The following is a 17,113-nucleotide window of genomic DNA, read 5'->3' on the forward strand; positions in this document are numbered from 1 at the left end:
TTTTTTTTTTTTTGTTTTGTTTTTTTTTTTTTTTTTTGTTTTTTTTTTGTTTTGTTTTTTGAGACAGGGTTTCTCTGTGTAGTCCTGGCTGTCCTGGAACTCACTCTGTAGACCAGGCTAGCCTTGAACTCAGAAATCCGCCTGCCTCTGCCTCCCGAGTGCTGGGATTAAAGGCGTGCGCTACCACCGCCCGGCCCCAAGGCAACTCTTATACAGACAACATTTACTTGGGGCTGGCTTACAGGTTTAGAGGTTCAGTCTGTTATCATCAAGATGGAAGCATGGCAGCATCCGGGTAGACATGAGGCTGGAGGCAGGAGGCTGGAGCTCCTAGGACTGTTTATAATCACAGGAGCAGGGCTGCCAATAGGATATAGGAGTGGCCACAGCAAGTGACTCTCCTGTGGCTTTAAAGGCCCAGTGAGCAAAGATAAAAGGAAATGTTTAATTCCCAATATATCCAAAATATTTCAATATGTAATCTGCCACTCACAGTAGCCTGTTACTCAGGCTAGCCTGGAATTCACTGTATATCCCAGGCTGGACTCAAACTTAAGGGACTCTTCCTGCCCTAGCGTGGGAAAGGGTGTGGAGAGGATACCACTGGAGAGTCACTGCACATACAGGGAAGCTTTATGGAGGCTGAGCCTGGGTGGGAAGATGCAGGAATTCTAAAAAGGAGCTTAATGGTTCTTAGAGGCAGTGCGGCCATTTAGGCCTCACCGTGTCAAGGCTGCAACGGGTAACAGGTGTCACAGGGTTGTACTGAAGGGTTGATTTTGGGTTTCAGAGGGCACCTCGGAAGAGTTCGAGTTTCCTTCGGGACTGAGGTATAAGGACTATCAGGGTTGTGCTCAGACACTATTGTCTTTTAGTTTTAAGACTTCCTAGTTCATCTTTATGCAACTTCATGTGAGATTTCAGTTTGCCAATGTTCTAGTCTGACTTCACTCTGACCTACAATGCACACATACTTACATCCCTTCCTAGTGTAGGTTTATGAGCTCCAGAGCTACAACAGGCAGGGGCCAAGGCATCTGGCTAGTTAGCACACCAATACAAAGCAGGGATACTCTGCTAGCTAAACCCAGAGTCTCCGGTGGTGGCTCCAAGCCTTCCAATTCTCCGGCCCGAGGGCGTGACCTTCAGTGCCGGAGGGGGTGGTATAGTGTAGCAGGGGTGGGCTCTCGACCTCAGCGGGCGTGGCTTCCCCGTGCGCAGCCTCTTCGCGTGTCTGTCCCGCCCTATCGAGCCTCCGGCGCTCGACTGCTGGTGTCTGGCGGAGGCAGCATGGCGGCGGGGGCGGCTGAGGCAGCCGAGGCGGCCGTGGCAGTGGTGGAAGTCGGCTCTGCCCAGCAATTTGAGGAACAACTGCGCCTCAAAACCAAGTACGCTGGGCGGCGAGGGGGCCGGAGGACCAGAGGGCGGCGGGCCGGGGGGGGGGGTCACGGGACTTGGGGGCGCCGCGGCACGTCCGGAGCTGAGCTCGTGGTCCAACGGCGGCCCTTACTTGGGCCGCGGCGGTGGCCCCTCCTAGGGAAGCGGAGCGCGGCGGCCCGCGTGCACAATGGACCCGCTCTCCAGAGACCCGCATGTGGCGCCTTCTGAAGGAAGCCTTGGCTGGTGACCAGCCTGCAGGCCCAGCTAAGGGTCCCGGGCTTTCCTGAATCACCAGCGGGCTCAGGGAGGGTCTGCTGCGGCCGGGTGCACGCGCGTCTCGCGTTTGGACAAGACTTCCCAAGGCCAGCCCTGGGGGATGCGTGGGAAACCACCGCTCTGCAGAGTAGTGAGGGGTTTCAGGGTTAACTGCCTGGGACCCCCAACCTCTCCCTAGCCCCTTATGTGCTTGTAACCCGGGGGCAAGTTTCACAACCTCACCTTCGGCTTCCCCCCGGGTGAATGGACCGGTTCTGTTAAAGCGCTGATGTGGTTGGCGTACCGGAAGCTCTCTCCATTAACGTGGGGGCCTTGGTACATCTTCACAGAGCAGAGTGGGCAGGTGGGACATTGACATCCGCTACTCCATACAGCATGGAGGAGAATTAAAATAGCTCATTCAGAGGCTGGCGGTGTAGCTTAATAATATTCAAGAAGTCCTCAGTTCAACTTCTAGCACCGAAAACAACAAGTCAGCATCATCAACAACAAAACCTTTCAGTTCTTTCGCATTTCAGGTTTACTTGATTTTTTTTTTTTTTTCAAAGAAAATGAGAATGAGAATAACATTTGCTTGTAGGTAGAAGCTGAGTTCTGATTGATCCAGCCAGGTCGTTTACCAGGCATTGCAGCCGACGTCAGAGATGGTCTCATGGAGTGCTGAGGGCTTGTGTGGACATGTCCTGAAAAGCTTGAACTTTAATCATCTGAGAAGATTCTTTTATGTGTGTGTGTGTTTCACATGCTTAGCTTGTTTTTATGTTTCATGTTTTAAATAGGCCTTAGTGGGTAAAAGTTAGCATGCTATTAATTCTTCAAGTTCAAGGTCAGTTTGGTCTTTATAGTATAGGCTAGCCAGAGGTATATAGGGAGACCCTATTGGAAAAATCCAGGAAACAAACATTCTTTCCTCTCAAGGAGGAGGGTCGCAAAACAAGAACAGCAACAAACCTCCAAGCCCATTTGCATGAATTCTTGTCACTGGTGTATGCCTGAGATGACTCAGGAGATAGTGTTCTTCTCTCCAGTAACTGTTCAGAGTGGGTATCATGGGAAGTGCTGTGTGACACCTGGGGAAGGATCTGCTCTCTGTGGATACGGAAGCCGTTAAGAATATTCAATAGCACTTGTGAGTGCAATCATTTCCATGTCAAGGCTTTTCAGTTTTGATGGGGGGGGAGGTGAAATCTATTTTTTTGTTTTACTATTATTTTTTCATCATTTTATGTGCATTGTTGTATTGCCTGCATTCTGGCTGTGTGCCTTATGCATGCAGCACACTCAGAGGCCAGAAGAGGGCATTAGCTCATCTGGGATTGGAATTGCAGATGTTGTGACCCCTAGGATAGGTGCTAGGAATCCCCAGTCTTCTGGAAGAGCAGTTCTCTTAATCATTGAGTTACCTGTCCAGCCCAGAAATTTACTTTTTATATTAATTTTTTTACGTATTCATGCATTTGTAATTTTTATATATGTATTTTTGTATATGTAAGTTTTTAATGTATATGTATTTTTATGTATATGTAAGTTTTATGTTTAAGTTACTGAAATCTCATTTTCTGTCTATACAGTGGGGATGGGAAATGGGTACCAGAGTTTGGGCCCATTCATAAACCACTTAGAGTTCAGAATATTGCAGTGCTTAGAATTGGTAGTATAATTTACAGATGAATAACTGGAGTAGTGCAACACTATAATAGAACAACAAATGATTATTGAGCTCTAATTGTTTTATTGATGGAGAATTGAGACGCATATCTGCTGAAATATTCAAATATTCTGGGGTGCAGTGTAGCTCAGTGGTGGGGTGCGTGTTCAAAGCTCTAGGTTTGAACACTAGTGCAAAGGGTAAGGGAGTCATGTTAGTAAGATCTTCAACTCAATCTTTCTATAAATGTCCTAAAACAATGCATTGGTCATATTGGCCTGTCTGTTATGAGGGAGAGACTGGTTACATACGGTACACAAGAGGGTGACGTCATCCCTATTATACGTGCAGTTGGCATCCTATGCTTAAATGGAAAATAAGAGCTAGTCATGTAAATATAAGAATATCTTGAGTGATAAATAATCATTCACATTAAACGCATGCAATGATGTTATCAAAACACATTTTTGTTTGATCTTTCTACCATCCCAGGATATAAGTTATTACTGTTTATAGTTGTGGGCGTTCAAAGAGTTCAAAGCCTTGTTAGTGCCATTGGAGTAAAACTCAGCTCTGTGTGCATACTTTCTTCTTCCTCCTGCCCTTCTTTTTGAAGCCAGGACTCAAATAATGGAGGCTGGCCTGGAACCCTGTATGTAGCTGAGGGTGACCTTGAGCTCCTGACCCTCTGCCTCTGCTTGTGAGTGCTGCGATTACAGGCAGGCATCAGCACACCTAGCTTTCCTCTTTTGTTTTTCACACTTGGGCTCATACTGAGAACAAAGCCTGGCTACTTGTTTTAATTTAATTACTATTTTTATTATTTCTTAACTCTGCTGGAATTAAGCCCAGGGCCTAAGGCATACCAGACTCTGTCATGAGCTACAATTCTATCCACTTACTGTAATTTTTAAAAGCAAGCCAATGTTGTCAGCATTTACTTATGTCATTAAAATTTTTTTGCAAATTTCTAATGTATTTTAAATATTTAGAAAAGTCCTTTGTTTTGGTTATTTGAAAGCTGTTGTGAGATAAGAGTTTGTTTTAGGGTGTTTTGGTTAATTTCTGTAGTAGTACGAAGGAAGATACCCGTCTTCCTGAACTTTTGTATTTTTAATTCTTAGAATAAATACCTTGTGGGTGTGGACTTTGTGAGAGGTGTTTTTAATTTCTACCAGCAGGGTAAGAAAGAAGGCGCTTCTTTCACTTGAAATCCTAACTGAAAAGTGTATCCCTGCTTTCAAGATGAGTGTTGCAACAGAGTCTGGTGGGTTTAGCTGTCTTGGAAGCAGGCTCTTGAACTCCTGGAGTCCCTCAGCCCGCTGATCTATCAGCATGGCTTGCCCTGTTCTTGGACTTAGGTATATATTGCAGTTTCTGCTCTCCCTTCCTTTCTTGGGCTCTCCTTCGCTCCTTTGGTGATTAATAGTGATTTTCACCTTGGCAGGAGCTATAGTCACCAAGAGACCTGTCATGGACATTTCTGAGAAGGATCTAGATTGGGATAATTGAGATGGGAAGACCCACCCTGAATGTGTGTGGTTACCCTTCCACTTCTGCTTCCCAAGAGTTGGGATTAATGGTGTGCACTACCATGCTGATAAGTGTTTTTTTTTTTTTTCTTCCTCATAATAAGTCCTTTAAGTTGCTTTGTCAGGTGTACTGCCACTGCCATACCTGGGCCAGCTGCTAATATGTTTCTCTCTTTCCTTGTAAGGATTTTATCTGTGCTGCCCAGCAGGATCACCTTAGTTCTGTAAAGCCAAGTCAGGCTTTACCTCAAGGAGACCCTGCTACAACCATCCACTGTTTGAGTCATGAATGAAGTGATGCCAGTTTCAGTCTTGAAGATCTTAGTTTTTCAAGCAGTTTACCACAGGCCAGTCTGTAGCAGGTATTCATGACCATGCTTGTTTTCAATTTCAGTCACAGTCTGTAAACAAATGTATTAAGTTGTATTTGTTCATAGGCTGTCATGCTCACGGAGGAGTACAAGTGTTGGGTTTGTTCAGTGACTCAATGCTAGACATGTTCTCAGGCTAAAAGCTCCCTTTAAAAATTGGATATGTTGATTGAATCATGTCAGAATGAAAACTGTATGATAGTACTGGATGAAGGTAGCCAAGTCTCCTCTTGTACTGCTATTACCCTCAACACTCTAAGCTGTCTTGGCTATCATGATGTTTCTCTTTTTTTTCTCCATGATACTCCTTTAATCTAACATCTTTGGCATGGCTTGTTTTCCAGACCTGTCTATGTGGTTGTATGTATCTCTAAAAAAGCTGTTTTTTTGTTTTTGTTTTTTGAGATGGGGTTACTCTGTGTAGCCTTGGCTGTCCTGCCTCTGCCTCTCAAGTGTTGGATTAAAGGTATATGCCACCACTGACCAGCACCCCCCCTCCCCACTATTACCTTCCCCCACTTCCAATAGTTGACTTGTGTTTCATTGTTGGAGTGTGGGGTGCTTTTTTCTATCTGTGGGTATTTGGGTGTATTACAGACTGCTTGGGTGTTCCTTGGCAAGGTCTTGATACTTGCTTTCCTTTTTGCCACAATTAGGCCATGGGACCTCTCTTAGATGCTCTTCTGGACTGGAAGGCCGTGGTCAGAGCCTGCACAAGCTTATGAGGGAGGGTTTCAGTGTTCTGTAGGCTAGAACTCAGTTCATGGTCCTCAGATAACTTTAAGGAGGACTGGAAAATGTCTAGCTGGATGTGTGACTGAGAGGCAACATTGCTTGGTAGAGCAGTTGCTATCAGCTGAGGCCTAAGTATTCTTCAAAGATCTGCCAGACACAGGTCTGTCTGGTGCAAATTGTAGCCCATTTATGGAACATACACTGTGTCCTTTCTTGCCTTAGGCAGATCCTCCTATTTGCCTTTGTATCCTCTCAAATGGCTTTCTCGTCATCATTTCTAACTAGTTAGTCCTAGTCTTCCATATCTGTCTGCCTCTTCTCCCTGACTCTAGTCCCCACCATTTTTTGAGGTGGTCCTACTGGCTCAGGATTGTACTGTATCCAGTCTGGCCTTGAACTGCTCATTCTTTCACCTCAGCCTCTGTAGTGCTGGAGTTACAGACATATAGATCCACACTGCGCTTCCATTTTCTGTTTCAGTGTGTGATCTAGCTTTACACTTGAGCAAACCCAGGATGTCAGGTACCTTTTTTTCTCAGTCCTCCCTATCCTTACTTCGTAGATGTCATTTAATCTGCTCTGAATTCTTTGGCTCTTTTCTCTGGTTGCCCCCCCGCCCCCCCACCCCCCCCCCCCCCTTTTTTTTTTTTTTTTTTTTTTTTGGTTTTTCGAGACAGGGTTTCTCTGTGTAGTCCTGACTGTCCTGGAACTCACTCTGTAGACCAGGCTGGCCTCGAACTCAGAAATCAGCCTGCCTCTGCCTCCCAAGTGCTGGGAGCCACCACCGCCCGGCTCCCCTTTCTTGACTTCTTGGAAACCTTGTACCTACAGCTGCCTCAGATTTTCAACTCTGTCTGCACTGGCATTGTTCCTGGGCTATACAAGCATCTGGGGATTGATTTCTTGCACGGGAGTTAAACTGGATCCCGTGCTCTTGGACTCCTCTGTGCAGTCCAGATCTCTTGAGGTTGATTTCTGAGGTGGCCACTTCCAGTCAGCTCCCTGTGCCACTGTGGGCTCCTGCTTCTTTTGGCAATTGGCGTTCTTCACTGTTTGTTGCTACCGTAGTGATTATAACTTCTCCCTTCTTGCCATTCTCTTGAGTTCTGGGAAACTCTGATCTTAAAACTCCTGAAGCTGTCCCTCTTTTCTCTGTCCTTCCATCTGGCCTGATGTGATGTTGAGGAGACCCAGAGACACTGACCTCTAGTTTCTTGTGTCCTGTCTGTGACATGGTTGGCTCTGTATTTCTAGATCCCCAGATCTATAGAGAGCTGAGGTTCTCTGCGCTTGAGCCCTCATCCTGATATTCCAGTAGACTTCTTTCCCTCCTCATATGATACTCACTATCAGCATTTAAGCCAGAACTTGTAGTTAGCCTTGACTGTGGTCTGTCATCTTTTCTTGCCCCTTCTGGCTGTAACCTTCCTCATCCCATATGTGTCTTTTGTTGTGGGTAGGGTCCCACTTCTCATCTATGTTTTTTTTTTTTAATGATTTATTTTAATTTATATGTGTTTCTGTGTGCATACGTGTATGTGTGTATAGGGGCCTGTGGGTACCCGTGGAGGCCAGAAGCTTGGAGCTGGCATTGGGACTTTCGTGAACTGCAATCTGACCTCTGGACCTTGGGATCCGGTAGAGCAGCAAGCACTGCTCACGCCGAGCACCTCCCCAGCCCCTTTCTTCATCCTTATTCCATTCCTTGCTGGAAGGTGAATATGTTTGCATCTTTTCTCCATAGAACACATTTTTGTGTGTTTCCCCCTCCACCTTGGAGGAGGGTTTTATTTGAACTTAGAGTTCTGTAAATTCAAGTTAAATTTGAGGTGGTTTCACACATAGGTCTTTGGGAAAACAATTTTGTATGAAAATAACTAAGATTAGTAACATTGCCTAAACTAATGACTCCACTGTCAGCTCACATGGAAGGTTCTCACAGACATCTATGAGTCCTGCTCTTTTCTGCTTTGCCTTTACTGGTAAGACCTTTTTGTTCTTCTGTGGTTATAGTTGTATCCCTTTGTCACAATATTGTGTGAGATTAATATTAATAATGTGTCCACAACCATTTCTCAGGAGCAGCTTGCTTGTACAGAAATTCAGTCTCCACTTTCATCATGGGTCTGAAAATATAATTGACACGTCTGTTAGTTGAGATGGATGGACATTTAGAACCACTTACTAGGGCTTAATCTTGATTTAAGAAATCCCATTAACTTGAATATTTATCCAAATAGTCTGAAGACTGGCAGTGATGCTGCACACTACAACGGAATTCTTTGTTTCCTAGGTAGGAGAATTTGATCTATACCCGTATTTGCTTCCAGGATTATAATAATAAAAATATGTTTTTTGATTTACAGGTCTCTCCTTGTGGTCCATTTCTGGGCGCCATGGGCTCCACAGTGTGTACAGATGAACGATGTCATGGCAGAGTTAGCTAAAGAACACCCTCATGTCTCATTTGTGAAGGTACTATAAATTTTCAGTCTTAGGTCTTTTATTAATATCTGACTTATGAGATAGACTAGATTTTATAAAGTAAAGGGAGAAGCTGTGAAATTCCAAATACTTGAACTTTGTGTTGAATTCCGTTGTATTTGCAGCAAGTTATTTTGATAGATCTTTTAATGTTACATTTTTCACATAGTTTAAAAAATCACTACAGAATGGGCAAAGGACAAAAGTGTTTGACAGAACAAGCAGACCAGATAATTCACGGGATAATTTTGGCTTGATAGCAGTTGATGAACATTGAGAAGGTAGCTGTGTTGTGAAATGATTCTAGAAAGTGCATGTATAAATAGGTTGCTGGGATCTGCCTCTCCTCTCTGTACTGAGTCCCTGCTTTATTCAAGTCTTGGTTTCTATGTTTCCGTTGTCTTTTGAGAGACTGGGTTCTAAGAGGAAGGAAGTCAATAGCCGTGCCTGGAGGTTAGCAGATTTACTTTTACACACATGTAATTCTAGTCATTCAGGAAGTAATACTGATTTAGGTTTTTAAAAAAATGAAATATATGTTGAGAATGATGAATAATTGGGAAGGGAGGGATACTGTCTGTATTCAAAAGTCTTAATTCTTAGAGTTAATTTATTTACTTTGAGACAGGGTCTCACAGGACAGGTTGGCCTCAAGATCTCAGTGTTCTTGTCTCCCAATTGCTGGGGGTCAGTGGTTTGTGCCTTTTTTCCAGTGCTGAATCCTTAGGATTTAAAACAAAAACAAAAACATTCACTTTAAAACTACAAATTGTGAGTTCAAAATACATGTTGACAGATACACCCATGGATGAGGTTAGAGACCGTGTGAAGTTCTGGGGGTCTGTAGGTCAGATTTCTGACATCTAGTTTCTTAATCCCTTTGCATGGTAGTGATTACATTTTCTGACAGCATTTGCATAGACAGAATTTTTGTGCTTTGAATAGGTACTGTATTCTGATGGCTCAAAGTTCCAAGCAGTATATCAGGGTGGACACAGAGAAAAGGTTCACTCCATGTCTTCCCTGCCAACCCTTGGTACGTCCCCATAAGTAACCAGTTGTATTAATTTTGTATGAATTCTCTCAGTGTTTCTTTATGTAGGTAGCACAAATATGAATATAATAGTTAGCTTTTTAAAATTTAAGGACTTATTTAAAATTCTGATGAAATGCATAATGTAACCTTAGATGGTAACCCTAAAATGTCCAATATAAATAATAGAAGGGGGCATTAAAACTGCATGTTTGGTCAGTGATAAAAGATAATGACTACAAGTGAAATGAATGATTAAACACTTCAATCATAGAATTAGTCAGGATGATGGTAATTGTGCCATGTCTGCTTTCATACGTATAATGTTACTGGTTTAGGTAACACGCTGTTCTCAGCTGCCATCTGAATGATTTATTTAAAGTCACTATAGAATTGCTTCTCACATTGGTACCAGACTTGGCAGTGAGATTTTAAGTTGTTCAAGTGCTTAAATGCAGCAGTGAGCCAAGAGTTGGAGGTGTGCACCGCTGGATTGCAAGGATGTCTGAACCTGACTGTGAGGGCTTGGCAGCAGTGTTTTTGTTAAGTAGGAGTTCTGGAAGTTTCTGGAGTAAAGCAAATATGCTGTCTCATCAGTGACTTTTTTTTTTTTAATCTTTTTGAGTTGGGAATCTCACTGTGTTACCTAGGCTGGTCTCAAACTCTTGGATTCAAGTCAGACTTTGGCACCAGCCTCTTGTAGCTAGCACCTCAAGAATGGCCTACTACACCTACTTTCCCTTCATTTGATCTTGTAAAAAAAAAAAAGTGTATTAGGTTTTTTTTTTTTTTTTTTTTTTTTTTGTCTTTCAAGACAGGGTTTCTCTGTGTAGCCCTGGCTATCCTGTAACTCACTCTGTAGACCAAGCTGTTCTCAAACTCATAGAGATCTACCTGCCTTTGCCTCTTGGGTGCTGGGATTAGGCATATGCCACCACTGCCGGGCTAGTTTGGCATTTTTGACTTGTGAAATGAAGTGATTGTTCCAGTCTTTGGTAGTAGATTCACAAAGTTATTTAAATAAGTGATTTTCTTTTAAATAAGTTTTTTTTTTTTTTTTGGTTTGCATGTAAATTATTACTACTACTTCTTCCTCTTCTTCTTCCTCTTCTTCTTATCTCTTCTTATTTTGAAACAGAGCCTTATGTATCTTAGGCTGGCTTGGAACTTACTATGTAGCCATGGATGACTTTGAGATTTTGATCCTCCTGCCTCTATCTCACTAGTGATGGGATTGTAGTGAGTCCCATCATGCTCCAGTTATGTGGTGCTGAGGATCAAACCAGGGCTTCCTGCATGTTAGGCCAGCATTGTGCCAGCTGAGCCACACCCCCAGTTTAGAAGATCTTGAGTAAGGTGTTTTAAATTGGTTATAACTACCAAGAGCTAGGTTTTATTTTATTTTATTTTTTTTTCTTCCTCTGAGACAGGATTTCCTCTGTATAGCCCTGGCTGTCTTGGAGCTCACTCTGTAGACAAGGCTGGCATCAAACTCAGAAATCTGCCTGCCTCTGCCTCCCAAGTGCTGGAATTAAAGGCGTGTACCATCACTGCCTGGCAAGAACTAGTTTTCTAATTACTACGATACCACCAGCTCAGACAGATCAGCCACACATTTCTGGTAAGATTTGTGAAGCTTGTTCCTACCAGGACTAAAAGCAGAGAGAGAAGGCTTTTGAATCCTTTGCTGAGACCCTTGTTCCCCAACTTGTGATGTGGCTGTAAGACACTACCTCTGATAGACTAGGTCCTTCCCTGCCTCAGTTGCTGCCATATACAGTTGGATCATAAAACCAGGTTTTTCTGTGGGCTCTTAACATCTCTTAAGAGATGTGAGGAACTACATGAATTATTTCCATTGGTAAATGCCTTACAAAAAGATTCAAGTTTACTCAGAATAGAATGAGTTAGCTAATTAAAATATTAACTGCTGACCGGGCGGTGGTGGTGCACGCCTTTAATCCCAGCACTTGGGAGGCAGAGGCAGGCAGATTTCTGAGTTCGAGGCCAGCCTGGTCTACAGAGTGAGTTCCAGGACAGCCAGGGCTACACAGAAAAACCCTGTCTCGAAAAACCAAAAAAAAAAAAAAAAAAAAAAAAAAAAAAAAAAAAAAAAAAAAATTAACTGCCTTTTCTTTTCAAAATACATAGTCAGGTCTCTACCCAAAATGAAAGTACACTTTATTGATCTGTGGATGTGGATGTGTCTGGGTAAGTGGAAGGATGAATTTATGATCTTCTGCCTCAGTCTCCTGGGTGCTGAATAGGCTTGTGTACCATGTTGGTGGGAACACATATTTGTCACATATATTTGTCAATTATTTGGTAGAGTCTTTCAGATTATGATGTTTGGGAATGAGAGATAGTAGAAAGGAGACAGAAATTCTATGGCTTTGTCCATGATGAAAAGGTGGGAAATATCAGTCCCTGTTTGTAGGAAATCTATCCTCCCCTCCTGCATTTCTCATTTGCCATGTATTATAGTTGCATTCCTATCGCTGTGATGATCTACTCTGACAGGAACAACTTAAGGGAGAAAGGTTTATTTAGCTCATAATTCCAGGTCCATCATAGCAGGGAAGTCAGCTGTAGAAACTTGAGGCAGCTGCTCAGATTACAGTCATATTCCCAAGAGAACGAGAATGACACATGCTATTACTTGGCTCACTTCTCCACTTACACAGCCCAGGATCTCCTGCCAAGGGATTGACACTCCCCATTGGGTGATTAGGATAGTCTCCTCACAGTCATGCCCAGAAGCCAGTCTCTCAGGTGTTCCAAACTTCTGTCGATTGAGAGCTAACACTGACCATTACTAACAATTCCACTTCAGTATAAACTTTCTCAAAGATTAGGGTCAGCTGTTTAGGGAGAGTTTATGATGTTGCTTTGGTTAGTATTTTATTGTATGGTATAGTGCCTCTCACCCTGTGGGTTACAACCCCTTTGAGAGTTGAAGGACCCTTTCACAGGGTGTCACCTGAGACCATCAGTAAACACAGATAATCACATCATGATTCATAATAGTAGCAAAATTATAGTTATGAAGTAGCAATGAAAATAATTTTATGTGAGCATAACATGAGGAAGTGTATTCAAGGGCCACAGGTTGGGGAGGTTGAGAACCACTGGTATAGTGGTCGCTGTGCTGAGAGTCAGGGCATGGAGGAGTTACAAAGTTACAGTGCTGTGCTTTGCATCCCCTACACCACCATTGTGCTGTTGGGGACTGTACTCAGGACCTCACATTTATGTTAGGCAAGAGCTCTACTACTAAGTTACATTGAGGTTTAGTGTAGGAATCATCACAGCTCAGCAGTTAAGAGTACTGGATACCCTTGCTGGAGACCTGGTTTCAGTTCTCAGCACCTACACAGTGGCTCATCACCGTCTATAACTGTAGTTCCAGGGCATCTGACCTGTGAGCACCAAGAATGGTGCTCATATGTATATGCAGGTAAACCCTCATATACATATGATAAAAATGCATAAATCTTAAAAAAAAAACTAGGTTTCTTTAATCTCTGAAATAGGCAAGTGTCATAAAGGTACAGATAATGCTACTTTCCAGATGTCTGCAGAATTGCTCTGTATAAAATAACTGAGATGATGGTGCTGGCCACTACCAGGAGTAAATAAATGAATCAGTGTACCAAACCCCAGGCATTAGCTAGCTTAGAGTAACTCTCAGCTGTGAGCCATTTCTATGATGTCACTGAGCTGTAAAATGAAGTCTGAGAGTGAGGACCCTGCTGGGCATTTTGGCCCACTCCTCTAATCCCAGCATTCAGGCAGATGGATCTGGATCTCTGTTTTCAGAGGATCGACTTTAAGGCTCTCTGTTCTATATAGCAAGTTCTAAACAGCCAAGACTACATAGGGAACCCCTATGTCATACCTCCCAAAATGAATGAGGGCCCCTCTCCCTGCCCACTATGTTCTCACCTGTCATTCCTTCTCATAGGCACACCATGGGAAGGCTCTGAGGAGCTCAGTTCCTAGCAGTGGCATTGTGAAGATGCAGTGTGGATAAAGTGCAGTCTTCCCTCTGACTGTAGCAGTAGAAAGAAAGCTACATGTGGCATAATGACAGAAGCACAGATTTTATATTTAGGCTTCATTTCTGCGCTGCGTTCTCTGAATCTGATTATGTCACCCATGTCACCTTTTACATCAGCTAGGCTTGTCCAGAAAACAGCCAGTGGAACATGGAGATACAGATAAGTAAGGAGATTTGCTATAGAAATCTGCTCATCTCATTGAAGAGCTTTAGAAGTCTCTTGAAGCTGGAGAAGCAGGGGTCCTGTTGTGTAGTCTGCTAGAGGCCTGTGACCCAAGGAGCTGAGAGTGTAGAGGTTGAGCTCCTGGGGTGGGGCTCTTATTCCTGTGGGGAGGAGACAGGTGTTTCAGCCTGAGAAGAGAGTGGGAACTCACTTTTCCTTTGTCGTTTATGTTCTGTTGAGGCCTTATGCTGTTAGCTGGTTCTCTCAGGGTTTGAGGACAGGTGAGTCTTTCTTGCTCAGTCTGCCTCTTGCTGGGTCAAACAGTCTTAAAGTATGTCCACAAATGATGGTTTACCAGTTGTTTATCAAGTTTATTCATCTAGTTTGTAGAAAGGTTCATGGTATGGAGCTGGTGTTCATGAAAGGTAGCTTTGAGCTCTTGTGCATACATGGAGGTCATTTAAAAGTGTTTTCTATTTTCATTACTAAGACCATTATACTCTAGAGCCACATTTTCAAAGAATTTGAAGTGCTGCAAAGATTCCTTTCTGTGATGTTAGGGATCGTACCCAGGGCCACAGGCATGCTGGACAAATCCTGGGAGCCTCTACCCTAGCTCTACAAAGGTGTTAGAACATCAGATGGGGATATTTTGGAGAACTTTATGATGGTAGTGATAATCCCATCATCTGTTCTGTGTGTTTGTGTGTCCCCATTGCCTCTATGAGGAAGAGCTAGTCTTCTGGAAGCTGATTTAAGGGAAGGCACTTTTATTTCATCCATTGGCAAGAATGGCAGCAGAAATGTAGTTAACATATGTAGGCAGGCCTGTGTTAAGAGTTAGGGTGTTGTCTGTTCTGGTTGAGGAACATGTTTCTTAGTGTTGCTCAGCTGTATTGTAGGTAGGGTCTCTTTCTGAGCATTGCTCAGCTGATCAAAGAGCTGGAGGAAAGAGTGAGCTGCTAGGTGACGTCATGGGCACCACTGATCTGAGTATGGAATTGCACCTAAGGAAAAAATAGTACATACATTTCTAAATCTGTCAATCTGTTCAAAATGATTGTGTCAAACTGGTCTCTCTTTAAGTACATTTGAAAATAGAAACAATTAAAAATACTCTTGCAAGAAAGCACTAAAAATATCCTTACAAACAAAGCCTGAGAAAAGGTGAGACCCTGGGTGAGGTAGCATGAGACTGCAGGCGAGACAGTACTTCTGCCTGCCAGGACAACACAGGTAGCCTGACTGGGTACAGCAGAGGCAAAAATCACATTTTAAGCCCAGTGGAAATCTTTCACTCTTGGAGAAATTCAGTATATATATTTTAAATACATTTAACAATATAATTTATCAATAAATTTTATTTCCTACAGGTATAATGTGAATACAAGTTTTTATTGGTTTCAAAAGTTTATATTAAATTGACAGTCCTATGAGAAAAAGAATAATATATCTTGGTTTTCCCTCAAAGTATATTTATAAAGACCTACGTAAATATTTTACAATAATTGTGTTCTAATTATCTAGAAATTGTGTTTCTAAATCTGTTTGAAACCCATGTGCCAGATACCACATTATATCATGTTTGATGAGGGGTCCCAAGGAAATGATCAGAGCAAATACAGTCATCTTAGTCAAAATGAGTTTACACATTTGAATAGACTGCAGTGCAAGCAAGCCAGCAGGCTGTTTGCATAGTGTCCAGTATCCATGCAGGGGTTAAAAGTAAAATTTATCAGACATCAATAGTTTATTGAAGAAATACTCCTTTTTGCTTCATAATTTGCAGAAAGCTGCAACTGTCAGTCATGATGTACTGCCTCTTGAAATTAGTCAATAGAGCAAACAGCAAGAATTGCTGTGGGCAGAAAATAAGCACTGTAATCATGACATAACTGGGGTCAGTGATTTATGGATTTCAATATAGTAGTAGCTGCATATGATTGAAAATTTACTAGGTCACTAGTGCACCAAAAATTTTATTCACAGCCTCCAGGCATCTTTTGAAATGTGCAACAAAATAAAAACCTCTGAACCTGTTTTGACACTGCAGACTCCGTGGATGACATGCCAGCCCAGTGAGTCTCATTTAAATGTAAATGTGTCATAAACTTTTGTCCTGTAGTCTTAAAATACCATGGACTTGAAGGGCCAGTGCATGTGAAACTGATTTGCATATCAAAGTAGAAAAAGGACCAGTAATAATGAAGCTTGGATTCTTTTATTTTTAAAGCTGGAAGCCGAAGCTGTTCCTGAAGTATCTGAGAAATATGAAATTAGTTCTGTTCCCACCTTCCTGTTCTTCAAGGTAAGGATGAAAGAGGCACCAGAGATGGTCCATCCAGGAGGCTCCTGGGACTGTGTGCTTTGATTCTTTTATTTGGTTGCTCCTGGTCTTGTACCTTTTTCTGGTATTCTCTTTTTTTGCACTGATGAAGACAATGCTGGTTGCTTGCCGTGGGCAGTGGGCAACCCACAGCTAGAACTGGAGCCTCCTGACCAGAATGCAGTCTTCTCTTGCAGACTCGTACTCCCTGACCCAGGTTTGAAGTGGGTTATTGAGGATATGGTGCCTGGATGTGAGGAGACATCTGGCTGGTTCTAGTTGATTAATGACTCCTTGGGAATCGAGTGCAAATCTGTGCTTCAGGGCACCCACGGGTATTATTACCACTTACCACAGCTCTCCAGAACTTCATTTGTGTTCAGTAGGTCTATTCAGGCTGGGATTACTTTGAGATGTCTGCTTCCCCAGCATGCTCCAAAATGAGGGTTTCTTTTCTTTTCTTTTCTTTTTTGGTTTTTTCGAGACAGGGTTTCTCTGTGTAGCCCTGGCTGTCCTGGAACTCACTCTATAGACCAGGCTGGCCTCGAACTCAGAAATCCGCCTGCCTCTGCCTCCCAAGTGCTGGGATTAAAGGCGTGCGCCGCCACCACCCGGCCAAAATGAGGGTTTCTAAGTGAGAAACAGTGCAAGCAGTTGCTAACCCTACTCTCTGACTTCAGTAACAACAGAGATACCCTTAAACATTGGCTAGAGCTATAGGTACTTCCTAGAACCTTGGACTTTAAAGTATAAATGATGGTGACTTTGTTCTAAATGACATTTCAAACTTCAGAATTCTCAGAAAGTCGACCGGTTAGATGGTGCACATGCCCCAGAGTTGACCAAAAAAGTCCAGCGACACGTGTCTAGTGGATCCTTTCCTCCTAGTACTAATGAGCATCTTAAAGAAGATCTCAACCTTCGCCTGAAAAAGCTGACCCACGCTGCCCCCTGCATGCTGTTCATGAAGGGAACACCTCAAGAACCACGCTGTGGTAAGAAGCTGATCCTGATGATTGGAGCAGAATGACCTTGCCTGCATGGGCGCTGTTGACGCGCGTAGGGTTAGGCTGGCTACACTTCCCTCTTTCATCATACGAGTCAC

At 43.1% G+C, this 17,113-nt stretch overlaps 1 protein-coding gene across 2 annotated transcripts in view; it reads left to right on the forward strand.

Annotated features, from left to right (window-relative positions):
* Window positions 1-1,226: 1,226 nt before the first annotated feature.
* Window positions 1,227-17,113, forward strand: part of Glrx3 (glutaredoxin 3) — a 30,292-nt gene continuing 14,405 nt past the window's right edge. The window contains exons 1-5 of one of the 2 annotated variants that reach the window (XM_076912358.1): window positions 1,258-1,388; window positions 5,022-5,198; window positions 8,309-8,417; window positions 15,916-15,990; window positions 16,802-17,003. In XM_076912358.1, the coding sequence (XP_076768473.1) occupies window positions 5,122-5,198; window positions 8,309-8,417; window positions 15,916-15,990; window positions 16,802-17,003 (463 nt within the window). In that variant the 5' untranslated portion in view covers window positions 1,258-1,388; window positions 5,022-5,121. Of the gene's footprint in view, window positions 1,389-5,021; window positions 5,199-8,308; window positions 8,418-15,915; window positions 15,991-16,801; window positions 17,004-17,113 lie in introns of both variants that reach the window. The other variant, XM_034485550.2, reaches the window with a different exon arrangement.

The sequence above is a fragment of the Arvicanthis niloticus genome, chromosome 1 (genome assembly GCF_011762505.2).
Source record: "Arvicanthis niloticus isolate mArvNil1 chromosome 1, mArvNil1.pat.X, whole genome shotgun sequence".
NCBI lineage: Eukaryota > Metazoa > Chordata > Mammalia > Rodentia > Muridae > Arvicanthis > Arvicanthis niloticus.